The following is a 27,569-nucleotide window of genomic DNA, read 5'->3' on the forward strand; positions in this document are numbered from 1 at the left end:
GGTGGCGGGGCGCTCCCTTAGAGATAGGGTGAGGAGCTCCGTCACACGGGGGGAGCTCGGAGTAGAGCCGCTGCTCCTCCACATCGAGAGGAGCCAGTTGAGGTGGCTCGGGCATCTGCATCGGATGCCCCCTGGACGCCTCCCTCGGGAGGTGTTCCAGGCATGCCCCACCGGGAGGAGACCCCGAGGAAGACCCAGGACACGCTGGAGTGACTATGTCACCCGGCTGGCCTGGGAACGCCTTGGGGTCCTCCCGGAGGAGCTGGGGGAAGTGTCTGGGGAGAGGGAAGTCTGGGCGTCCCTGCTCAGGCAGCTGCCCCCGCGACCCGGTTCCGGATAAGCGGAGGAAAATGGATGGATGGATGGAAATAAGAAATAGACTGAAAGTTTCAACAGTGCCTCCTGAGCAGATTTATTTTCAACACTGACCATAACATTCAGTCCAGTTTACAGGTCAATAACTAACTTACATTCAAACAACAACATTCAAAAACGCCCCAGCAGTTGCCTGGAACAATGTAATTTATTGACTAACCCTCCAGTACCTCTGGGTACCCCCATTTGAGAAACACTGGAATAGTTGACTTTCAATGTCACATCACATTCAATATATTGCAGGCTTTCAACAACACCTCAACACAAGCAGCAAACTTTAAGACAAAAGAAAACTTTAACTCCATCTAAAAAAATAAAGTGCAATGAAATCTTTGTACTTGAAAATTAAAGCTGGTGCTCAAAGTAAATTACACCACCTCTTTTAATATTTCAAAATAAAAAGTGCAGCATATAATATAGGATAAAACTAAAATATTAATACAAACAAAAGATAAAGTGCACTATATGTACTTGAAAATGAAAACTGGTTCTCAAAGTAAATTGCACCACATTACAGGCCTTTGACCTCTCTTGACATCTCTAAATAAAAAAGTGCAACATAATATGGGATAAAAAAAAAAACCACTAATACAAACAGGTAGCTTTAGGTTGTGAGCAAAGTACTGTAGAAGAAAATGTATTACCTTACAATTCTTATTTGGTTTTGGTATTCTCTCTAAACATCAAATGTCCTGCTGAGCTGTTTTCCATTGTGTTAACCCTTGCCGTCTTGATGAAAAGGCTCTTTGATCATTCCCTCTTCTCTGTAACATTTGTCTCAAATACATTGATCAAGGCCCGATGAGTGACCCCTGTAGTGACATCGTCTAGCTCTCCCGAGAACGGTCACACCTTGTAGATATCAACAGATGTCTCTTCCTCTGCAGAGAGACATGTGTTGATTCAATGCAAATCCACTGATGATGCCTTCGCTTTTGTTCTCTGGCATGTTCTGTATAAATCCATCTCAGCCAGGCCATTCATGACGCCTTCCCTTTTGTTCTCTGGCATGTTCGGTCACACCTTGTAGATATCAACAGATGTCTCTTCCTCTGCAGAGAGACATGTGTTGATTCAATGCAAATCCACTCATGACGCCTTCCCTTTTGTTCTCTGGCATGTTCTGTATAAATCCATCTCGGCCAGGCCATTCATGGATACACTGTGAATTTCTTTTCTCCACTGTCAGTGATTAAACCTCATTTGAACCAGCCACAGAATTGGACCTGAAGAGTTTTCTTCTACAGTACTCAGTCCCACTCTCAATGCAATCACTTAACCATCAATGACAGGTTCTTCTTCACAAACAGAAGCATCTCTGCCTTCTCACCAGAAAGCCTGTTTCTTTTCTCATCTATGACATTACTAGCCAAGCTAAACAAGCGCTCACTATCGACGCTTGTACATGGAGCAGAAAGGTAGGCTTGGGCAAGCGGGGCAAGTGCAGGGTAGTGTGTTTTGTTTTCGTGCCAGTATTTCAGTACATCATTTACAGTTTCATCTTCAGATCTCTTGATGGGTAACTCGGACAGGTAACGATGTAACTGCACAGATGAAGGGCTGCCCAGCAGTCGCTCTTCCTCATTGCTAGCACTCTCCTTCAGTATCTCATCATGCACCGAAAGCAGTAGACTTGCCCTTTTGGCTGCAGGTTCCTCAGAAGGCTGATCAGGTTTGTGTCTGCTGGCACTGGTGTCCACTGTGTCCAGCATGTTCAGAAGCACCCTTTTCACTTCATCCTTTACTTCTGCTTAGAAGTAGCAGGTTTTGTATCTGTATCAACAGACAAAAGGAATTATTTATTTATTATTTATTATATTTATTTTTATTATATAGCCACATTAGCCAGGCAATACATAAATGTTGTGCACTCTGCACATACACAATCAGGCACTAAAAGGCCAACAAAAAACACCTTTTTTTGTTTTAATTAATTTTATGTTTTGATATACCCATGCAAACACATTAGCCTATAGCTTAGTAGCAAATGCTTATTCATTTAAGAATAGTAGTTGGCTAATAAACATTATTAGCAGTAAGTTATAACTTGCCTGGGATCCATAGCAGTGGCCACAGCGTACAGTGAATTCTTCTCGATGTCTGCAAACCTTCTCTGGACCGCTTCCAACAGCGTGGCTTTGGCAGTGCCCACACCACGGTCTGTGTCTGCTGCTCTCCCCAAAAGGCGTTTCAGTGCAGTGATTTCAGGGATGACAACTGCGGCGGTGGCTGACGAGGAGCTAATTGTCTTAGTGAGTTCCTCAAAAGGTTTAAGGATGCTCAACACATTCTCAATTAAACCCCACTGATTTGTGCTGAGTACGGCCGGGGAGCTCGTGTTCTGTTGCGTATAAGCCTAGGGCACGTTTCTGTTCCAACAGCGACTGCAACATATAAAATGTGCTGTTCCACCTCGTGGGGACATCTTGTTGCAAGCGCTTCGTGGGTTGACCCAACTCCTCCTGGATAGCGTGGAGTTTTGAATAGGCTAGCAATGAATGTTTAAAGTGCGTGACTATTCTCCTGCCTGTTGCCACAGTGTCAGTGCGTTGAGACTGCAGTCCCTCACTCACCGCTAACTGGAGTGTATGAGCCATACAAGGGATACTGGGGAAGTTGCCATCATCCAGTGCTTTGGTCATATTCCGAGCGTTGTCACGCAACACGACATGAACCCTCTTCTTGTCGATTTTCCACTCCACCAACATTTTTTCAAATTTGGCTCTTAGATTGTCCGCGGTGTGGGACCTGGGGCATTCTTCACAGTTTAGAAGGACTTGATGTAGCTCAAATTCATCATCCAGCCACTGAGCAGTCAGGCTCAACATTGACATTAAGCTCACGTTAGAAGTCCAAATGTCCGTTGTGAAACTGACCGGGGATTTAGTGGCGTCCAGCAGTCTGTGTATATGGCTTGAAACGCTCTCAAACAACTCTGGCAGCGCTGTGTCAGAAAAGTACCGCCTACTTGGTAATTTGTACCGTGGACTCAGGTGTTTCATCAGATTTACGAAGCCTTTATCCTGTACTACGCTAAACGGCTGGTCGTCCAGTGCCATAAACTCCATTATTTTCCTAGTGGTGGCGTTGGACTTTTCAGTGTTGATGTTGAACATAGGAGCCACGGTGGAGGGTTGTTGTGGTTGCTGCGGCTCTGCTGCATCCCTCCTCTTAGCAGCAGTGTCCTCCTTATATTTGCTAAACAAACCTGGATGCTTCTTTTCCAAGTGGCGTATTAAGTTTGTTGTTCCAAATGTCTTAGGCGTTGATCCTCCACGGCTTACTTTTGACTTGCAAGCACTACAAACAGCGTGTTTTGGGTCGTCCTGGGGCAAAGTGAAATAAGTCCAAATCAGCGACATGTTTTCTTCCTGAGTCTTGCTAGACCGAAAGACCTTCTAGGCCGAAAACCGGAAATTACGACAGTGACCGGCCGGTCACCGATTGGGGCCGATTGGATATAAAACCGGCTTTTTTAATCGGCGGCCGATTGATCGGTGCATCTGTAGTCTCAGCTCCACTTCTCCTAGATATTGTTACTCAAGATGTTCATTACACTTAATCTAAATTGTCAGTGCATTACTTGAAACAAATTGGAGTAATTTAAGAACATTTAAGGTGTAGCAAAAGTGTTTGGCTATGTTTGTGTACAAACTGATTATTTTACTTAACCAAATCAGATGCTATTTTGCTTTAAATGACCACAATTATGTTTAGTGAGAGCCTTCTACATAAAGGGAGAAAAATTAGGATGGAAAAAATGTATCTAATTGTGTCAATGATCAAGCTATAATACATGAAAATAATGCAACTACAGTTTCAAACACTTTCCAGCACTTTATTCAAAATCCAACAACTTATCACTGCAATTGAAGCATTTCTAAGGATTTCCAGCACTAATACAGACCATGTCCTTAATAGCAGAGTGGGCTCTGCAAGTAGAAGAACGGGAAGGAGTATGAGTAATATCTTTGTCTTCATTTGGACTCCACAATAGTGACAGAAATTGTGTGCATGATGATAACAGCATGATTTTCCCAGCATTACTGTAGCATCCTGACACTTCTGAATGAACTGCATAATTCATACACAACACAAATATACACAGTGAAATGTTTCCAAAGCACTGTAGCAGTCTGGTCTGTACACATGTAGCCTATTTTAAGTCTGCTGTGTTGCCAATGACGTTACGCTAATAAACTCTGAACAGGTTGATGTTAGTTTAAACAGTTATGGTATAATGTACCTCAGATTAATTACCTTGTAAATCAAACAAGTCAATGGAGCCGAGTTAGCTACCGTTAGCACGGCCACGGCTCAATTAGAGATCGCTACAGCCTGGTTTTCAGTACGTGACAATTCATATAGTTAGCTAGCACGATATGTTGGTTGGCGTTCATATGGTCCTTAAACCGCTCAACATTAGACAACGGTAAACTTACATTTTTGACGTGAAAGTTGTGCTCCCAGCTGCTCCTTCCGTGAAGTAGTCCGCCATGTTTCAGATCCGGAGGCGGAGACTTGAGATTTGGTAATCCCTATCCAGCCAGGTCGGGATCACGGTTTTCCACCCGGCCAGTGTTTTGAAATACTCAGATAAAGTCAGCAGGATCACCTTGATCCATGACTGAGAAAAGGAGGATTTCATTATCTGGATTATTCTGATCCGGATTACAAGTTTTGAAATACTGGGCCCTGATGATCTGGTTTCCCATTACAACGCTGGACTACATAATATCCTCAACTCTCTTGCTCCGCTAAAATCCAGATGTGTTTCTTTATCTGTCTCTGCCCCCTGGTTCACCCCTGATCTTTGTCTGCTGAAAGCCAAAGGTCAGCAACTAGAACGACTCTGCAGGAAAACTGGTCTAATTATTCCCAAAGAAACTGCATCGCTAAATCCAAAACCCTTTTTTACACGAACCAAGGAAACTCCAAATCACTGTTCACCCTACTCAATAATATCACCAAACCCCATGGCTCTCCCCCCCTCATCTATACACAACCTCCATCTGCAACTCCAACCCTCATCTCAGCATCCCATCTCACTTTCATTCGCCCCCTCAAACATTCTCCTCCTTCCGGCAGAAGTCATTGAACTAGACCCCCTTCCCACACAACTTGTTAAAGCCTCCCTCCCCTCCTTGGTCCCCCTCATCTCTGCCATCATCCACTCCTCTCTCACCACTGGAACTGTCCCTATATCCTTCAAAACTGCTGCCATTACCCCAATTTTGAAAACACCTGGTGCTGACCCTAGTAACTTCAACAACTTTCGTCCTATCTCCAATCTACCTTTCATGTCTAAAATTCTGGAAAAAACTGTGGCCTCCCAACTCCATTCTCACCTTTCCCACAATAATCTGTATGAACAGTTCCAGTCTGGTTTCCACCCACTCCATAGCACTGAAACAGCACTCGTCAAAATTACCAACGACCTTGGCAGCTGATTCTGGACTCCTCACCATCCTCATCCTCCTTGACCTGAGTGCGGCCTTTGATACCATCAGCCACACCACCCTCCTTAATAGGCTATCACCAACTGGCATCATCCACACCCCATTAGACTGGTTCACCTCTTTCCTCTCTGGCCGCACTGAGTTTGTTCAACTGAAGTCCTTAACATCCACCCTTTCCCCCGTCACTACAGGTGTGCCCCAGGGCTTTGTCCTGGGGCCCCTCCTCTTCATCGTCTACCTTCTTCCCCTTGGCAATAGCTTCCACAAATTCAATATTAGTTTTCACTGTTATGCGGATGACACCCAGCTCTATCTCACCGCTAAACCCTCATCATTCTCGCCACTGTCGCTGTAACGCTTGCCCCTGGGTGATGTTGGGAATTTGAAATTGTGTTGACTCTTGAAATTTTGAATTTTTCTAGTCCTGCTCAATGTGTTAAGTGTCCTGAGATGACTTCTGTTGTGATTTGACACTATAAATAAAATTGAATTGAATTGAAAATCCACTCTCCCGCCCACCGCTCTCACTGATTGCATCTCTGAAATAAAAACCTGGTTCACCTTAAACTTTCTTAAATGAAACAATGACAAAGCTGAGCTGCTTCTCATTGGTACCAAATCCATTTTATCCAAAACCAACAGCTTCTCTCTCACTATCGATAATTCCTCTGTTTCACCATCCCCCCAGGCTAAGAGTCTGGGTTTCATCCTTGACAACACATTATCTTTCCAGCCCCATATCAATAACATTACCCAGACTGCATACTACCACTTACGAAACATTAATCGTCTCCACCCTTCTCTCACCTTCCATACAGCTGCCATCCTTGTCCACAGTCTCGTCACTTCCCGCTGGATTACTGTAATTCTCTCCTTTTCAGCCTCCCTCACAAATCTCTCCATAAACTTCAACTTGTCCAGAATTCAGCTGCCCGAATCATCACCCGAACCCCCCTCCATGAACCACATCACTTCAACAGGTCCACTGGCTCCCAGTTCAGTTCCGCATCCAATATAAAATGCTCCTGTTAACATTCAAGGCCATCCACAACCTCGCTCCGTCCTCCAGTCTACCTTCTCGCTCTCTCAGATCCTCTTCCTCTATACACTTGTCTGTCCCCTCTGCCCGTCTCACCACAATGGGGAGCAGGGCATTCAGCCGCTCTCCTCCTCGTCTCTGGAACTCCTTACCACCCCAACTCAGGAACATTGATTCACTCACACATTTCAAACCACAACTCAAAACATATCTGTTTAAAAAGCCCTATTTCATCTGACATCAGTTGCTTTATTGTTTATTTTTATTTATTATCATTATTATTATTGAAGATTATTATTATTTCATTACTTTGTTTCAACACTTGTCACTTTATATTGTTTGTTCTTTGATTGTTTCATTTAAAAATGTATTTTATGGAAGTACGGTTGGGCTGCACAGTGGTGTAGGGGGTAGCACTGTCGCCTCACAGCGAGAGGATCGAGAGGGTTTGATTCCCGGGTCGGCCCTGGGTTCCTTCTGTGTGGAGTTGCATGTTCTCCCCGTGCAAGCGTGGGTTTCCTCCGGGTTCTCCGGCTTCCTCCCACAGTCCAAAGACATGCAGGATGGGGATAGGTTAATTGATAACTCTAAATTGCCCGTAGGTGTGAATGTGAGCATGAATGGTTGTCTGTCTCTACATGTCAGCCCTGCGATAGACTGGCGACCTGTCCAGGGTGTACCCTGCCTTTGCCCAATGACAGCTGGGATCGGCTCCAGCCCCCCCGCAGCCCTGAATACAGGATAAGCGGTAGACAATGGATGGATGGATGGATGGATGTATGTACGGTGTCCTTGAGTGACCAGAAAGGTGCCTTTAAGAGTAATAATAATCATGCTTTATATTTTGATAATTATTTTCCATTAAACAGGATCTAGAACCGCAAACGTTATCGATTCAGTTACGTGAGAAGATGAGGACGAGATGTCAATAAAGTTAAAAAAACAAAAAAAAAATGTAGTATGAGATGTGTATACTTCCATGTGAACAGTCTGAGGGTAACAGCATACTCAAACGTATATTTAGTAGGAAGTATGCAGTACATACACTGCGGGATGTTTGTGTCAAAATGATTCAATCAAAAAAAAAAACGACTTCAAAACTTTCTTCACTTCATTCAAATAACTTCAAATCGAAAAAAAATATTTTCAATAAAAAACACTTCAAATTCTTTTTTGCATTTGAGTTTTTCCTTTGATTGAAAATCTTTTTTTTTGATTGAAGCAACTTTTTTGGGATTGAATAATTAAGACACAAATGTCCTACCATAATATGGCCCAAACACAAAAAAGATTACTTCAATCAAAGAAACATTTTCAATCAAAAAAAAGTGTTCAAATGCAATTTTTTGAGTCTCAAATCTTTTTTTGCATTCAAAAACTTTTTTCTATGATTGAAAAAGTTTTTTTTTTGATTGAAGTGACTTTTTTATTGAAAATACATTTTTTTTTTTTTGAAGCAACTTCTTTTTTGATTGAATTATAAAGACACAAATGTCCTACCCATAATATGGCCCAAACACAAAACAACATTACTTCAATCTAAAAAGTTGCTTCAAACAAAAAAACCTTCATTTCTATCAAAGAAAACATTTTCAATCAAAGAAAAACAGTGTTCAAATGCATTTTTTTTTTGAGTCTCAACCATATTTTTGCATTCAAACACTTTTTTTCTTTGATTGAAAAGGGTTTTTTTGATTGAAAATATATATTTTGATTGTAGCAACCTTTTTTTTGATTGAATAATAAAGACACAAATCTACCTCCAAAGGCAATACACATATATACAAATATGTGTATTTCAACGGTATATCTGCACTACCATTCTCTCTCTCTCTCCCTCTCTCTCTCTCTGAACGGATAAATACAAGAAGTGTTCAAACTTCTTGGTTACAGAAACATGGCGTATTAATTTTATGGGGTTATTTACTCCATAATGAAAAAAATAGCTCTGAACAGCTGAGCAGAAGCGCTTGTGGACCGTCACGGAGAAATACGCGTCTGGTGTGAACAGGGGGGCAGCGGACTGTGCGCGATTTTCTACGGCGCGGTGGGCCGGTGTGAACCTGGCGTTAGTGAGAAATCAAAGATCCTTGTGTGCTCAGTTAAGAACAGGAATCCTTCCTCTGGCCCTTGAAGTTGGCAGATTTAAAATCATCCCAGAGGAACACACACAGACTTTGTGAACTTTGTGACTTAGGAGAGGTAGAAAATGAATCTCATTTTATTTTATATTGTCCTTTTTTATGATGAGCTGAGAATACCTTTTTTCAACGAAATGTTTATTCAGTATCCTGAAATGTTTTGGAGCACTGATGATGACAGGATTGAAGGGTTGTTTAATATCAATGTTTTTAAGTTAGCCTCTTTTGTTGCTAAAGCTTGGAAGAAACGTCAGGATGGTTTATTTTGTTAGTATTAGTATTGTTAAGCATCTACTTTTGGTTTCTGGTCTTTTTGTTGTCTAATATTGGTGTCTTGTAAGCCCTTGTGGGCTGGGCATATTGATTATGCATGACACAATAATAAAATTGAATCAATCAATCAATCATGTACTCGTTCATCGCTTCCCAGCAGCAGCAACCCGAGGCTGAGACATCCCAGACCAGATGACACCAGTTAGGATACCAACGCAGAGCGGCGCTCACGGTCCTGAACCATCCCTCGGCAGACGGTACCTGCAAACTTCAGTGCCCTAATTTACCGACGGGAAGAGTAACTGCTTGGGTTTCCAAGGAAAAGCTGAGACCACGCTGCATAACGTAAGACCGACACAGTCTACACTCAGTTGGTGACCAGAGTTGAGGCAAATGTGAAACTAATTAATAGCGTTCACTAATATTTTATATCCGTTGAGGCATTAGGCTTTATTACTAAGAAAGTCCAAATTCTTAGGAGAAACACACACTCGTCCTTATCGCCAAACTCCCTATTTTCATGGTTAATCAGTTTCTTTCAGCTATACTTCTTGTGTTTTATGTGTGTTAACATAAATTCCACTTGTACTCTTTTATTCCCTTTGTTTAATCCTTAGTTAATCAATAAATACCCCAAAATCATAAAGTCGTTGTCCGTGGATGTTTCTCCTGTGCAGAATACAAAGATCCCTATTTCAAGAGCTTATGATCTGAGGAAATGAGACTGATTGATTAAATGATGATAAGTGGTCATTAAAGTTGTAGGGGCCACAGCCCAAAGATTCTCGGATGTGACTTCTCAACGAACGAAAGATGAACTATTCACCTTTAAAAGATATACAGACAAAGGTCCCCTCGCAGCAGATGAGTAAACATTCTCCTTCAGATCACTGGACCGATCTGGAGGAAATGGAGGCCACTTTATGGCTCGGTTAAAGGATTTCCGAACCCCGAAGTCAGAGCATCAACGAGTTCCCCACGCACCCCGGATGAGAAGAGGGGGGGGCAAAACCTTCAGAAACACCAGACTTTGTGGCACCATTAACACATTAGTGGTTGATTTAACACCTTGATTCCACAGAGAAACCTGGTCGGGTTAACAGATTACGACCTCCTGTCCCCCTCTCCGGACCTTCTCAGAGATATAAGGTCTGGTTAGATACCAGTGGGAGTCTGCTGTGTTGGTCATATAAATACCTTTGACCAGGGCCGGCCCGTGGCATAGGCCGTATAGGCAAATGCTAAGGGCGCCGTCCATCGGGGGGCGACACGCCAGTGCCACAAATGGTAAAAAAAAAAAAAAAAAAAGTTGGTACAAGAAATAATCCCACGTTAATTAAAATGCAAAGCAAAGCGTATTTAATAGAAATAATATTTGTAACAACATTACAACCCCCCCCCCCATGCACGGTGCGCCCCCTCCCTTCCCGTATCATGATTCTTTTTGGACGTCATCACATCAAAAAATCAACACAAGATGTCAAAACGGCCAAAACTGTCCGGTGCCCAGGGAAGAAAAACAAGAAAAGAAGAGGAGGAGGAACGAGCAAAAGACAGAGGTAACGTTACACGAAATTATTTGTCTGTTACAGATAGTAACCTGGCTTTTTAGCATTAGGATAACGTTACATGATTCGCTAATTGCTAATCAATAAATAGCTAATGTTAGTTGACTGTTTTAACGTCAGTTAATATTGTGGAGGGGGCTAAGTTGTTATGGAAAGTAATAATGTAACGTTAGGTAATTACAGTACTCCCACCTTACATTCCTCAGGGACATTTGTATTAGATCTTTTAAGCAGGTGTTTTATATATTTTAGGGTTTGTATTGCCTTCTGGTTAGCTCACGTTTGCCCTGCTGGTAATAGTCACTTTTCCACCCCTTTATATATTATAGTAAGCCTAGTTGTTAAAGTGCACATCATTAATGTTAATTAAGCAATATCACATGAGAGAGAATGCTGTTTTGAATATGAGCACTGCTGTGATTCGGTCAAAGATAATCATAACATTCTCATATGATATATTACTGCTACTTTGCATTCTGCTATTCAGCATTTCACTGTAATGATGACAATAAATTGAATCTAATCTAATTTGCATATCAGTTAACATCATACATATATCTCTTTGGTTTTCATTTATATTATATCATTTCATTTTATTCCTGGAATCATGTTTTTATTATTAGACTGTAATCCTCAATGGTGTCACATACTCTCTTCAGATGCACTGTTGAAGTTTCTAAATCCCACCCCTGGGCCATCTACCACATCTACCACTGCTGCCTCCACCTCAGCAGCACAACCCAGCCATGATGCAGCATCAGCAGCACAACCCAGCAGTGATGCAGCAGCATCAAGTGGTCCTCCTGTTGCCCCCACCTCAGCAGCACAACCCAGCAGTGATGCAGCAGCATCAAGTGGTCCTCCTGTTGCCCCCACCTCAGCAGCACAACCCAGCAGTGATGCAGCAGCATCAAGTGGTCCTACTGTTGCCCCCACCTTTAATATCTTGTTTTGTGCAGTGCCTTATTTATATTGTATTTTTAATTTATCTTATGCAACTTGTTGACACGTTTTATTTTGTGTTTAGTTAGATTTAAGGCTATTTATGAATGTATGTAAAAATGATTGTATTTCATATATTCATTTTATTTTTTGTATTCATTTATTTATTCATAATGTTTTATCTTGTTAACTATTCTGATTGTGAATTTGCTTTCTTTAAGTAAAAAAAAGGTCAAAAATAAATAATAAATACATTTTTTTTATATTCTTTATTTAGGTATGGCAGTTAATGTCATAAAGGCAAAGGCAGTATCATTTTTCTCCGCCATCCAATTTTTACATTTTAGATAAGTTAGCATAGAACAGTAACAAAAAACAAAAAAAAAGAAAGAAAGAGAAAGAGAGAGAGAAACCATAAAGAACTTTGTACAGTTTGGGAGAGAAAGTGTGCACATACATGTCCATAATGTCCTTACAGTAGAGAAGTGACCAACATGATTCTTAGGTAGGTGGGGGGGTGGGGGGGTTATGGGTAGTCTTCAGCATGTATGGGAGGAGCGGGAGCAGTTCTCAGTGCATGGCAGGGGAAAGGTGGATCGGGGGAGTCGAGGGTGGGATCAGAATATTAATAGGATCGTATCAGTGTCAATCTTCAGCATTAAAAAAAAAAAAAAAAAGGGACAGGGTGAGAGGAAAGGAGAGACAACAAAACAAGGTTCATTTATCTAATACCTCCACAAACTCTGGGCGTAAAGGTTTCACATATTCAACCCATTTTGTCCAAAGTTTAACAAATGCATTTTTCTGGAGACGGAGACAGAATGTAATCTTTTCCATGACGTAAATATCATTCACTATGTCTATCCACTCCTGAACAGTGGGGGACTCAGGGAGCAGCCATCGCCTTGTGAGCGCTTTTTTAGCAGCAGATATCAAAATACCAAATAGATATTCATCTGACCGTTTCACCAGGAAGTTGGCCTTTCCCAAATATAGTGTAGAAAACTCAAAAGTCATATCAGCATTGAATATGGTTTTCAGTACTTTGTGAATCTCTATCCAAAAGGGCTGTATCCCTGGGCATTCCCAGAAAACATGCCAGTGGTTAGCTCCCTGAAGTCCACACTGTCTCCAACATTTGGTATTAGCCTCTCCAGTATATGCTTTCTGTTTTGGTGTAATGAAAAATCTTACCAAACATTTCCACCCAAACTCCCGCCATGTGTTAGAATTTGTGCACTTCCACTGGAATTTACATTTTTCGAGCCAATCTTCACTTGTAATCGAGAAATTACCTTCCTCTTCCCATCTTGCTTTAATATATTCAGTAGAGTGGGCTTTTTTTGTCCTAAGGCCTTTATAGAATCTGGAGATAACCCCTTTATTTGAGTCTTCTTGATAGGCACCGATAAGTATCTTCAATATGGGGTCATTTAAGTCTGTTTTCTTTTTAATATTGTGTTCGAAATGGTTACGTATTTGGAGATACCTATAAAAATCAGATTTTTCAAGGCAGTATTCTTTCCTCAAATTTTCAAAGTCCTTTAATTGTCCTTTTTTTGTTAAGGAGTAGAATGTCGTTATCCCTTTTGACACCCAGAGTTTGAACCTATGGTCTATTGTGTTAGGCTTGAAGTCAGGGTCATAAGCACACCATTGGATTATTTGTAATTTATGGTCTAGTTTGTACTCTTCTTTCATCATGCTCCACGTTCTCATTTGAGCTTTGATCCATGGATTCTGCAGACGATTAATGAAATCTCTTAAATTTTTGTAAGCTAAAATTGCGTGAATTGGGGGATCATTTTGAATAGAGAGCTCAATATCTTTCCACCTGGCGTGGAATGTTGGATTACATATATTAATTAGAGGTTAAGCCTGAGCTGCAAAAAAATAATCTTTAAAGTTTGGAAGAGCCATTCCTCCTTCCTCCCTTGGGAGCTGCAGGGTTTTAAATTTCACTCTGGGTTTTTCCCCCTGCCAGACGAATCTAGAAATAACCTTATTCAGTTCGGATAGCTGTTGTGACGGCATTTCTACCGGGAGTGCTTGAAATAAATATAGGTACCGTGGAAGGATGTTCATTCTTACCGAATCTATTCTGTGGGTAAGACCAAGGAAAGAGATAGAATTCCATCTATGTATATCATCTTTAATTTTTGTTGATAGAGGGCCATAGTTTATCTCTCCCAGTGTTAGAATGTCTTTTGGTAAGTATATCCCAAGGTATTTCAAAGTGCACTGGTCCCATTTAAATTGAAATTTCTCTCTGAGGTGTCTTGAGGGTGAATGATTGAAGGTCAAAATTTGCGTTTTTTGTATATTCAACTTGTATCCTGAGTAACTACCGAATGTTTCTAAAAGGTTCATTAATTCAAAAAAAGAGTTAGGGGGGTCACTTAAATAGATCAGCACGTCATCGGCATACAAAGCCAGTTTGTGGTCTTCATCATTTATACGGATACCTTTGATGTTTTCGCACTGCCTTATCCATTGTGCGAGGGGCTCAATATAGAGCGCAAAGAGAAGCGGTGAGGCAGGGCAGCCCTGTCTAGTGCCCCGTTCTAATGTAATGGCATCTGAAAGGTGTCCGTTTATTTTTATCCGAGCTGACGGTTTATTGTACAGCGTGTGGATGATCTTGACAAAGCCCTCATGCATCCCAAATTTTCCTAGGACTCTGTGTAGAAAAGGCCAACTCACTGAGTCAAATGCCTTCTCGGCATCTAAGCTAATTAAGAAAGCTTCAATTTTGTTCTGTTGGATATGTTCCAGTATGTGTAGTGACCGTCTGATATTGTCGTGAGTCTCTCTTTGTGAGATAAATCCAGTCTGGTCATTATGTATTAACTGGGGGAGAATCTTCTCTAATCTTCTGGCAAGGATAGCTGTGTATAATTTATAGTCAACATTTAACACCGATATCGGTCTGTATGACCCACATTCTAATTTATCTTTTCCCTCTTTTGGGATAACAGAGATCACTGCCTCATTCCATGATGGAGGCATTTTAGCATTCGTCATTGATGTATTGCAGGCACGCAGAAGGCTTGGCATCAGATCAAGTCGGAAAACTTTGTACCACTCTGATGGGAAGCCATCTGGGCCAGGTGACTTGTTCGCTTTAAGCCTGGAGATGGCATCATTTAACTCCTTCTCAGTTACTGCAGTCGTTAATGTTTTATTTTGGTCTTCTGATAAGACAGGCAAATTGAGAGAGTCGAGGAACCTATCAATTTGCTGTTCATCTTTTAAGTGTGGTTGTGTATATAGAGACTTGTAGTATTTCCTAAATGTGTTTTGTATTTCATCTTGTTTATATTGAATAGTTTTGGAGTCTGGGTCTCTTATTTTATATATTGTACTGTCTGTTTGCTGTTTTTGTAGCTTCCTTGCCAGAAGCTTAGATGATTTTGAATCTGATTCGTAGTATTTCTGTCTTGTAAATATCATTTTTTTCTCAATTTCTTGTGAGAAGAGCATATTTATTTCGTTTCTAATTTTCTTAATGTTTGTCATCAAAGTCGATTTCTGTTCTCTTTCATGCTGCATCTCAAGGTCCTTTAATTCTTTATTGAGGCTAATTTCAGTTGTTTTTCATGAGCACAGAATGAAATAATCCTTCCTCTGACAACTGCCTTTAATGCATCCCATACTATAGTTGAATCAATTTCTCCTGTATCGTTGTCTTCTAGAAACATTTTTATTTCGTCTTTCATTTGGGTCTTTAATTTAGGGTTGTTAAGGATGCTCGTATTTAATCTCCATAATGTTCTTCTCATATTGTCACCAATATGAACCTTGCAAGAGAGAGGTGCATGGTCAGATAAATCAATGCATCCGATATCACAGTTTTGTACTTTATGGCGGTCCCTTTTCAACACGAAAAAATAATCTATCCTCGAATACACGTCATGAGGACATGAGTAAAAAGTGTAATCACGGCTCGATGGGTAAAAATCCCGCCAAAGATCAAGTATACCTAGTTCTGACATTAATATGTTAATTTTCTTATGTAATGATGTGACGGTTGTATTTTTTGATGAGTCTAATTTTGGGTTAAGACGGATATTCCAATCTCCACCGAAAATGACAGTACCAGTCGCCCCTATCATCAAATCAAAAAGTTTTCTATATAGGGCAAAATCACTTCCAGGAGGTGTATAGATGCTACCTAGTGTTATGATTGTATCCTCAATTTTCCCTGTAACCATTATGTACCTTCCTTCTTTGTCTGATATCTCTGAGATGTGTTCAAATGACACTTTTTGTGAAATCAAAATTGCTACACCTCTTCTATGCCCTGATTTGTAAGATGAATGATATACCTTTGAAAATCCCATTCTTTTAAGTTTCCCATGTTCTGATGGAGTGAGATGTGTCTCTTGTAAGAGCACAACCTGAGCACTTTCCTTTTTCATTTTTGACAGTATTTTACTTCTCTTTGCTGGGTTTAGAATACCGTTTACATTAAGTGAGACTACCTTAAGTATTTGCTTATTCATAATTTACCACGTCAGTTAAATCCACCCTCTCTGTGCCCCTGTTGGCATTGGATTTATACACTTTAAACATCTCTCCCAAAAAACAGACATAGTAAGAACAAATTGAAACAGTCTTTATCAACACGCCACCAAAACAAAAAGGAACAGTTGTTTCCGGTGGTGAGGCTCGTCTCAAAGGAGCCTTGCGGGACTCTGGAAAGTCAAAGCCCTCGTAAGGGAGAAACCCACGTCGCAGCCGCGGTGGGGCCCTTAATTGTTGTCGCATAACTATGGTAATAACAAAACCAAACGTGGATTGTTCGCCCACTAACAAGTCCCGACTCTTAATTAGTCAAAATGATATTGTAGGACGACTCGTGGATATGTGAAGCCCAATAACTTTTCCTGAACAAACACTCAGTGTGGGGCGCAGCCGTCCGGGTGTGAAATACCACTTATCTGCATCTACAGCGTGGCTGTAGTCGCTCCTGCCTCGGGCACCTGCCTCCTAAACTCCTGGAGTATTTCTTTATATTGGGAGTGGGGGTTTCTCTTGGGTTGAGTGCAGCCGTCCGCTGCATCGGGTTGATCTCCGTGGCGGTCGCGCCGTCTCCCCGCTGCCGGCTGCCATGTAGATAGAAGCCCGATTTCCTCTTGATCCGGAGCGCTGGCGGATTTCACCACAGCCACTGAAAATCCCCGTGCGACCATATCTCTCGTTGCCTCCGCAGCATCCTGGTATAGACGGGTGCCGTCGTTGTAAAATACGCGCATCTTTGCAGGATAGGGCGTCTGGAACTTGATCTGTCTTTCTTTCAGCACTTTCTTGGCTTCGGCGTATTCCCCGCGTTTCTTCAGCACTTCAGAAGGAAAGTCATGGTCGACATAGAAGCGGACATTGTCGCAAAGCACTTCTTTCTTCCGCCAGGCTCTCCGCTATTCGGTTTCTTGTGAGTATATACACTACACTGCCGATGCAAGGGGGGCGCCACCTAAAATCTTGCCTAGGGCTCCAGATTGGTTAGGGCCGGGCCTGCCTTTGACACTTGAAGCCACATATGTAGATAAGGAACACCATATGTTGTTCCTTTGAAGTAATGGTAGACATTTCCTCAGTCGAGACCACTTTTAGAGTGTTGGGACCTAACCGTTAGGACTACACAATGCGGCCTACAAAGCCTACCCAATGCGGCCAGACAAAGAGACAAAGGAGATAAAAAACTACAACCACCATTTTAGTGTCACCTCCACCTGGTCGCGAGATCTGACGTCACACAACTGGGGCCCTATTGGCTGACAACTGCATGGGACTCCAGGGGGTCCCCCGGACCAGCCGTGAGCTATAAATCCCGCGGCCACCAGGAAACTTTCTCTCTCCAAAGTAACTCGCGTTACGCCAGGAGGTGAACATAACGTCCAGGGTTCGACAATAACGGTTGCCCGATTGCCCGGGGCAAGTAAAAATAACCGGCGGGCAGGTAGAACCTGTTCAGACTTGCCCGGTCGGGCAAGCACAAACTCCGACAAATTCGTATCATCTGTCTGCTGCAGTTGCAGTGTGCTGGTTTTTTTTTTTTTTTTTTTTTTTTTGTGTGTGCTTCGATTGGCTAATGGTACAGACACACCAACTCCGGCAGCGACGCAACGGACCGTCGAACGCACCGGCGAGTGGGCAGTTCTGTGTTCAAGTTGGATCAATTGGATAGACGTCCTGCGAAGTGGGCGGGACTTGAGTTTTGCTCTGCCGTTTCCAACATGGCGGCCGGGCCACAAACGATCTCATTTTACAGTTAAACTACACGTTAAAGCATGTTTCTGAAAACATTTGAGGCGGGAAATGTGTAGTGCAGTAACAGAATCTGGATTCATATTTGATCAACACTGCCTAGTTTGATAGTTTGAACGAAGTTTCTGGAGCCGGCGGCACTGCGTTGGACGGACGGCATTTACATAAAGTTCAATCCATCGAACTTTATGCAAATTCACATACGGCGACAGGGCCGCCAATTCGACGTGCCGTACCCATCATGCGGAGCTCCTGCTCTACAAAGACAATAGGCTCGTTCGGGATGGTCTTGGCTTGACTTGACTTGACTTACCACGCCGACGAGAGCTGCAGGTGTCTGAGGGGTCGGGCTCTAAAAGAGACGGCAGGCAAACGCCGTCAAGTCGGACAACAAAGTCAACGTGACTATAGTGCTCAAGCGATAGAACACAGCAGCAAACCAAAGAGGATATGTTTTATATATATATAAAACATATATATTACACACACACACACACACATACATATATACATAAATACATACACACACACACACACACACGCAAGGCAACATGTGGAAGGCATTATTTTTTCCAGTATATTTGTATTATCATTCTATGTTTGTATTAACCAGACCTCACATATAATAGGCCTACTCACAACACAATGCACGGAACTTTAGATCAAGCCATGAGATCAATGCGACCAAAATAAAAAGTATCATTTTACCACAAGGTGGCCGCCGAGTGCGATCCTGAACACACGTCATTGAACTTTTAACCAATGAGAACCATTCCGCTGTAGCGGAGGTGTGGACAAGCCGGTTGCAGCCACCGTTCACCGCGCTGCCAAGCGCCGCAAGAAGCGGCTCTTAAAAACTTGTTCTCGCGATGTTTTGGGTCACGTGATATGGTCGCGACCCTATGACGTCTTTGCAGTCGGCTGCTAAGTCGGACACAAATTCTAGCCATCATGCATCGCTTTCAACCCACAATACATCACGTTAGGTGGCGCGCTGCAGGCGGCTACATCAAGTCGAACGAGCCTAATGAATGGGATCCGTTGACTTGACGTCTGCTGCCGGAGTTGGTGTGTCTGTACGAGCCTCTGTGCTGACGTGCTGACGTACCGACGCAGACGTACGGTGACGTTGTTTCACTTCCGCGGGAACGACAGCTATCGCAAACAATATTTAGACAGCCATAGCAAGTCACTTCCTCACCTGGCCTGCGTACAGGCTAAAAAACACCGAAATGTTCCCGGACCGATGGACCGTTGTGTCCAAAGACTCTACCTGGAGAGCCACAACCAGATAAAAAAATGTCTAACGACAGCTTATCATGTTGCCAAAACGGAGCAGCCGTTCACGCAGTATGCATCTCTTCTAAATCTCCAGACGACAAATGGAGTGGACGTCGGGTCAAGATACAATGTCACAACATTTCTTTCATTGGTTGGAAGAGAGCAGGGAGAAGTTTCATATGAAATGTAATGACAAATGAAAAATAAAAACAGCTTTCTGACAGAAGAAGTGTTGTGTAGTGTCGTCTACAGTCAACAGATAATGGATTTTAGTAAGATATAAGTCTTGAAGAAAATTTGCACAACACCGCGGTGCCACAAAAAGAACCTCTTAGGCAGGGCAAGTAAGAATTTAGGCAGGGCAAGTAGATTTGAAAAGTACTTGCCCGACGGGCAAGTAGGAAAAAACCTTAACGTCGGACCCTGACGTCTGCAGCGTTTTCCTTTGTCCTAGGCCGCAGTCTTTCCCCCAAACTCGCTGGACGAGCAACAGACTGTTTTACCCCTCTTTTTCTCTACTCGTTTTATTTTTCTTTTGTTTATCATTTTGGATCCCGAGGAGACCACCGCGACAGCGCGACTCTCCCGTTCCCCGCGGTAAGAAGAAAAACTTTCTTCGTCCCAGCTGCCAGCAGAACGGATAACTCGACCCGTCTTTGTCTGAAATCAGCTGACTAAATCGCCGAGCCCCGCGATTGTTCATCGTTCCTAACGGTTACTAACTACTAATTACTAACGGTTTTCTTCAACCAATTGGATCCGGCGCTGAACGAGCGCCCACGAACTACCGTCCGTTGCCGGCGTCAAGGAACGCCATCACCGCACGGGACGAAACCCTCACATCGACGCATCTCACATCGACAAAAGTAAGAGGCTATTTTTCTGGGCAGAAGCAGAGATTCGATAGTGTAGGACATGCTTGTAATTCTTGTTAATGTGTTTTAAGTTCTGATCGCGGACCGCCGAGTCCGTTTGTTCATGTGCTGCTGTATGTGAATGCTGATCGTGTACCCACACAGCTGGGTTGATTTCTGTAACAGTGTTTTCGACTAACCTCCGCCATATTCGCGAGCTCAGAAAGCCTCTACTATCAGTTAAAAGACCGGTCTCGCGGAATAAACGCCAGTTCATTCACGCGAGCCCATGTGATAGCGGCACGGCTTCTGGGCCTCAGAATATCGCTCGCGCCTTCTCTCTCTCTTTGTTTGTGTCCCGCTAACACACACACACACACATACACGCCGCACACACGTGTCCTAAGCCAGCTGTTCCCGGCGGACGCTAGGGACATAGCTACATCTGGTGGCTACATACGGCTCTCTCTCTCTCTCTCTCGCTACTCCATCGGACGTCAGTGGCTCCGCCCCTGAACGCTGCGAGGAATAGCTCCACCTCTCTCTCTCTCTCGCTACCCCATCGGACATCAGTGGCTCCGCCCCTGAACGCTGCAAGGAATAGCTCCATCTGGTGGCCGCACATAGCCATCTCTCCCTCTCTCTCTCTCGACACGCACGCAGCACACACACGCACATGCACACACACACACATACGCACACACACACACTCCACGTGTGTCTCTCCCTTTGTTTAGCTTTGTGTGTTAGGTAGTTAGGTAATAAGGCTTTGTTAATTGCATTGTTATTGATTGTGATCATTATTACTGATTTTAATAAATCTTATTATATTATAACTAGCGGTCTCTTGTGCTTGTTGTGTATATGCCACTGGATAACAGCAGGTTGTGAAGGCTAGTGCTTGAATTTCACGCCCTTCTTAATTGTTAGATTGTTTTTATGCTTCCATGCCAATGATCACGATGATTGGCATGTGAGTATAAAACCTTTATATTGAGACTGAATACAGGTTTAGGTTATCTTTTCCCTGATCCCAGGGTGGTGCCCCGTTTATTCATGATTATATCATGATAATATATTAAATATAATTATTAATACCGATAATCATATTGATATTGATAATTAACTGTTGATAACCAAATCTGCTCCTGCTACAACCCCAACAAGAGCAAGGCTACGAAATGCTCATGGACACTCCGAATCACAGTCTGGATTCATTATGGTTACGTATCAGTTGATAATTGTGACTGTCTGTTCAAACCCGAAGTTTCTGCGACCCAGAAGTACGCAGCTCAGAAACTGTGATTCATCCATAAAATGTATGTAGACCTCTACTGCCCTCAAGTGGCCAGAGGTAAAATGGATCATCTCCCAGTCATCGTTAAGCAGATCAGAAAGAAAATCAATAGGTGTTAAATTCCGATGTATACCTATCAATATACGAGAATGTGTAAACCAGCTTCCATGGAACTATAGTGACTCCAGCGTATTATGTTAATCCATATCAATGCCATTTTCTTTTAGGAAAACGTGAGGACATTCATTTAATAATATGGTAAAGGATCTTGGACGTACTTTCAGTTTCATTACAAATGTGCCATGTTACGTAATGACGCGAAATGCAGCCTACTATTGGAGATCAGTTTGACCATAACGGCGAGATGGTGTTCACATGTATAGTTATAGGATTGCATGTATTTTTATAGTCTAATCGTATAAATCTCCGACCGCCACCCGAGAGGGTTGCCCCGAACACGCCCCTTTCAGACAACATAAAACGGCGCTTTCTTCCCTCTCGGAGTGTCTTGCCTCCCCGCTCGTGCCACCAGGCGCTGGCCATCCGGCCTTCGTCTTCTCTCTTTTTACCCTCTTCAAGTTTTGTACTTTTCTTAGTTCCCAATTTTTACTCCTTTAATTAGAATAGTTTGTTCGACGTTAGATTCTTCAATTTTGCATTTTTAGGTTTTCTTTTTCCGCAAGCCTTTTTGATCAATGCTAATTCAACCAGCGGCCGCAAGATTTGGCATATTGACTAACGCTTATACCTAAGCCACCCAAGGCCGAATTCAAGGAGAAGACTAAGACGGATTACGGCAAAGACGGACGCCCGCTACGAAACTACCGCAGATCGGCGCAACGTTTCCCTGGGTCCACGGCAAGGAAGATCCCTCCGGGTCTACGTCACCGACGGAAGAGCGACCGCTTGGAGTTTCAGTAAGCCGAGAAGAAGCGTCCCAAAGTAAAACCGAATCCACATTCAACAGTAATGACCGAGTTGCAGGGTGAAACTAAGTATAGCGTCTGTTAATATCTAATATCTGTGAGGTCATTTATCCCATTATTCACTTTTTCCTCTTACTAAGGAGTCCAAATTCTTAGGAAGAACCCACTCGCCTTTATCGCCAAACGTGCAAGATGAGCTGTTAATCACATTTCCAGTTATATTTCTGGCGTTGTATTGGTGTTTTGTTTATTATATCTGTTATTGTTTTATTCACTTTTGTTTAATCCCTAGTTAATCAATAAATTCCCCTAAAGCATAAAGTCGTTGTCCGTGGATATTTCTTCTGTGCAGAATACAAAGATCTGTTATGTTAACAACAGAGAGTGAACCCAAATGCACGACTCGATTCAGGTAGTCAGTTCCAAAAGTACTTTTTATTGGTGACAGAGAAAATACCACGGTGCAGGAGGTATAGAGGGGTGCTGGAGAGTCCCGGGGTCCCATGAGGAGTGCTGGCGGTGACGAGTGAAACGTCTGTGATGATCCCACTCGTAATGGCGGAGCTGCGCGTCCCCGGGGTCTGCGTTGCGCCGGTCGGAGGCTCCATAAATGGATGGTGGGTCACCGTGACCGGCAGCGGCAGAAGTAGGCGATAAGGCGGGGAAGTAAGCACGCAGATGAACAGACCGGCAGGCAGGCAGACAGGCAGGCAGGCAGGATCAACTGTGGCAGAGGAAAACAACCGGTCAGAACAGCTACACTAGCCGAATCACAAAAGAACAATTCTCTAGGAGCCAGGATCAAACTGGGTAGCTACCGCTCAGGCAGAGAGTATGAACTGGCGAAGAGTGACTGGGAGTCCGGAGGTTTTATGGAGAGGTTGATTAATGAGATGACACACACCTGGCTCTACCTGCTGGAGAGAGAAACCACGCCCATGCACAAGGAACACAGACAGGGAGGGAGAAACAGGAGGATCAGACAGACACGGGGAAACAGACAACAAACAGAAGAAGAGGGGCTGCCATGATGTAGATCATGACAAGATCCCTATTTCAAGAACTTATGATCTAAGAAAATGAGACTGATTTATTAAATGATATTGATTAATTGTTAATTAATGAATAAGTGGTCATTAGAGTCATTAACGTGAATTCTATAAAGTTCCGTCTGACCAACAGATGGTGCCCCTTTTACGAGAGCAGGTATTGAAATTGTAGATTAATATACATTGATATACATATTTAAATATCGTAATTTCCTTACATACACAGTTTACGTAGGTACCATTAGGTATTAACCTTAGGTACCCTCCTTCCTGACCCCCTCCTCCCACCCAACCTGATAAAGTACTTTTTTGGGGACGTCAGGGGATGTCCGTTAGGGGCGGGGTTCTGTCACAGTCTGCTCTCCTCCTCACCTCTGCCCCAGTACTTTTCCACTCATGTCTGTTCAGCCAGCCAGCCACGTCCCCCTAATCAACCCAACTCTCCCCCCACCTGGGGAACAATGGGATCTTAGATGGTGTTAAATTATTTTATTTCTAAGAATTCTGCAGGATCTCTGAAAAGTACGTCCTACTCCATTCATAGTTTTTAGGCACCGCCGTTGGAGTGTTTTGGGTCATATTCGTATGTGGAGTTGCCACATAGGTGGTAGAGGCTCGAGTGGACTCGTAGACTCATCTTAAACACCATAAAACAAAATTGGCCCCCTGCCAAAGCCTTGGTAAAAGTGTAGGTTACGTATTTCCACTGCTGGGAAAGACGAAAAGGAAAACTAACTCTTTGACAAAGAGCTGAGTCATTTGCTGCTGACATCCAATTCCAGCGAATGGGTGAATTAATTTGATTGAAAGAACTGGCTCTTGGGACAGACCACCATCTCTACTGTGTGCCGCTAACTAAAGAGTCAACCTAACAGCTCCATGCCATGGCTTTTCTCTAGCTAGACTTTGAAACACATTAAGACTCACTAAGTAGCATTCAATTGCAGGATATGAGTGTGTAGAAGTGTGTTTCCTATGAATGTGTAGCACTGCTCTGCTTGAACAACAGCGTGTGAAACGTGTGTGTTGACTGACATGATTTCGAGCCCTCCCCTCTCTCTACTCCCTCCCCTCCCTCCTCTCCAACAACACGTAGAGCATCAGAGTGCAGACAGGCTGAGCAGCAGGCAAAAAGAGAGCTGCGAATGGACCACAAAGACAAAGGAGAAGCAGCTCATTCCGCTCTGGATTAACCTTTTCTCCTCACGTTGCTTTTGTGGAATTATCTAATTTTGTCCCTTTGCTCAGCCTTGGTATGCTGTCTGTCTCTCACACATACACACAGAGGATCAACTACTGGTGTGTGTGAACGGCTGATCATGGATGAATGAAGGTAGAAGGGAGTTGTGTGTCTGCTTTCACATGGAGCCTGTCGTTCTCTCTCCTCCTACTGCTTGCTGAGCAGCCTCTGTCCTCTGGCTTGTCTTTTGTATTAGTGCCCCTCCCTCTCTCAATCTTTTCTTTCTTCCCTTCCTTCACTGCTCGCGTTTTACTTTATGACTGGATTCCAAGGTACTCTTTTTACCAATCTCTCTACTCTTCCCTCTTTGACCAACTCAAAAAGTGCCATCCCCTAATTTCTCATGCTTCTGCCAAAGCTTCTACATAACCAATCTGACGCAGAACAAAGGCATCAGGCTAGGCTAACTGCTTGCCAATAGAGTGGTGTAGACACCTTAACTTGTCACTGCTAGGTGTGTGTTTCTTGTGTGTGTGTGTGTGTGTGTGTGTGTGTGGATTTGGACATCACAGCAGAAGCATTCATTGGCTGACAGGAACCAGTCATTCCATGGTGGATTTGTTGTGACCTGAGGAGGAACAAGAAGTGTATGCAGTTGTTGGTGACAATGACATGACCATGAGAACATCTGGCCAACACAGGATTGGGGTTCTCTATTTTTCAACATGACGACTATTTGATTGTCACTGGTGGATTCATTGCCACGAACGCTTCAGAATGGAATTCACGTGAGGAACTGGGAATTCACAGGCCTGGTCGACCATTTGGTACATATATACCGAAGTTTGCTTGTGGGAAAACTATTTTGATGTAGTGTTGTCGATAAGTTTACTATCCGTCTGCCACCCAGTGCGGCGTGATGAAGAAGACAAGCAGCCGCACGCTCAGGCGGGCATGGCCCAGCTCTGAACTGCCACCAGCAGTCTCTGTAGAGCCGCACAGAAGCCGACGTTCACGCAGTGAGAAGGACTACCCAATCCACAAACACAGCAAGAGGAGCCACTACCCGCCACAGTACCCATGTCAGAGTCCGCCTGCTTACATATACAAAGGTACAGTACAGATGGAAGCATGGGAAGCTGTTTGTGTGCTGTTTGGCTGCTCTGACACTACCTGATAAACCTTGTTTTTGCAAGTATATTTCTGATTAGAGAGGTCACATTACCTTATGTATTTATATACTGTATACTCTATGTAAGAGCACAACAGTGATTTAGTGCTCTACTTGCAGAAAGTTGAATGAAGATACAACTAATTGTGTATTGCCTTTTAGTTTGATGTCAGATATAACAATGGAACCACATATTTAAATAAAAAAAAGAAGGAAAATATGGCTCAGAAGTGCCCTTCTTCCGTGTTCACAGCCAGCTACTTGGCTAAGTGACCTGATTGTGGTTGTTGCCATGGATACTGAATGGTTTCCATGGTAATGGTTTTGTAACTCTAACCAAAATTATTTGTGCCAGTTTATTACACATTCTGGTTACATTGACTGGAATGCAGGTGATATGTTCTTTACGTTTGCCCTGAAGCGAAAAGAATGAGTAGCTGATATATGTGTGTGTGTACTTTTGTATTACTTAATGATGGCTAGTTCTACATTCCTATGTGCTCCTGGAGCACAAGGGGCCTCCATGATGTGCACAGAAATTTGGACTAAGATATAGTCTTGATCAAGTCCCTATCCTGAATGGCTGAGTAGGATCTTATCAGTATTTACCTAAATATTAATTAAATATGTATGTGACACATAATTATAGACTACTAAATCATCCATCCATCCATTGTCTACCGCTTATCCTGTATTCAGGGTCGCGGGGGGCTGGAGTCGATCCCAGCTGTCTTTTGGCGAAGGCAGGGTACACCCTGGACAGGTCGCTAGTCCATCGCAGGGCCAACATGTAGAGACAAACAACCATTCACACTCACATTCACACCTACGGGCAATTTAGAGTCACCAATTAACCTATCCCCATCCTGCATGTCTTTGGACTGTGGGAGGAAGGCGGAGAACCCGGAGAGAACCCATGCTTACACGGGGAGAACATGCAAACTCCACACAGAAGGAGCCCGACCTCGCTGTGAGGCGACAGTGCTACCCACTACACCACCGTGCAGCACTTCTAAATCATATACAACTTATTTTTGACACGCAACTTGATTGATGAAGTTTTGCTGGAGAATATGACTGATGAAGCTGATGCGAGTTGTCAGCTATAGAAAAGATCTATCACCCTTGTGCTGTTGGAGTTACAAAAACAGTGAATATACAGCAGAGTTACAGAGTGGAGCTTCTTCCTTCACAAAATATTTGGCAGTCTATCTGCTGTAGTGACAAAAAACACAAAATGTTTAATTATGTTCTGTCATGAAGTTACTCACAGAATAAATATTGATTTGTGACAGCTGATATGGTCAGAGAGTTTGATCTTTTTAAACAGTAAAAATGATGGTCAGCGTCAGCTAAAAAGTATCAATATAGTAATATTTTACCAGGTTGGGTGTCAAAATCTAGAGTGACATGCCCACAGTCCAATTTTCAGTTATGTGCAGTGAAATGCTACTGAAACATCAGTACAGTAAAGTAACACTGTGCCGTGCAGTAAAGGAAAAAGGAGAAGACATTCAGTAGAAATACTGCAAGTGTAAAAAGGCACAACTGGCAGATTATTCATTCCAAAATAGCTGCATTACTCCTAGACATGCTTGCAAAAACCACAGTATATCTGTTGTCTTGTTGACTATTTTCACAGCTATGGCATGGAACTGCAGGCTTTCGTCAGTTCCTCCTCCACCTGTTGCAATTCTGCCATTTGTTCTTTATACTGCTTCGTAGCATGTTTGATTTGGTGATG

General features: G+C 43.0%; 1 protein-coding gene and 1 long non-coding RNA gene across 4 annotated transcripts in view; both read left to right on the top strand.

The window, feature by feature from the left end:
* Positions 1–27,569, top strand: part of LOC311013486 — a 196,720-nt gene that overhangs the window by 5,643 nt on the left and 163,508 nt on the right. The window lies entirely within an intron of this gene.
* The window catches only part of LOC311013455 (storkhead-box protein 2-like), a 166,466-nt gene continuing 163,508 nt past the window's right edge, over positions 24,612–27,569 (top strand). For all 3 annotated transcript variants that reach the window (XR_014597129.1, XR_014597130.1, XM_084009542.1), the window contains exon 1: positions 24,612–25,766. Coding sequence is in view for 1 of the 3 variants with exons in the window: in XM_084009542.1 (XP_083865668.1) it covers positions 25,574–25,766 (193 nt within the window). In the remaining 2 variants the exon portion in view is untranslated. The remainder of the gene's footprint in view (positions 25,767–27,569) is intronic.

This window comes from Eutrigla gurnardus (assembly GCF_963514095.1).
Source record: "Eutrigla gurnardus genome assembly, chromosome: 5".
Lineage (NCBI taxonomy): Eukaryota > Metazoa > Chordata > Actinopteri > Perciformes > Triglidae > Eutrigla > Eutrigla gurnardus.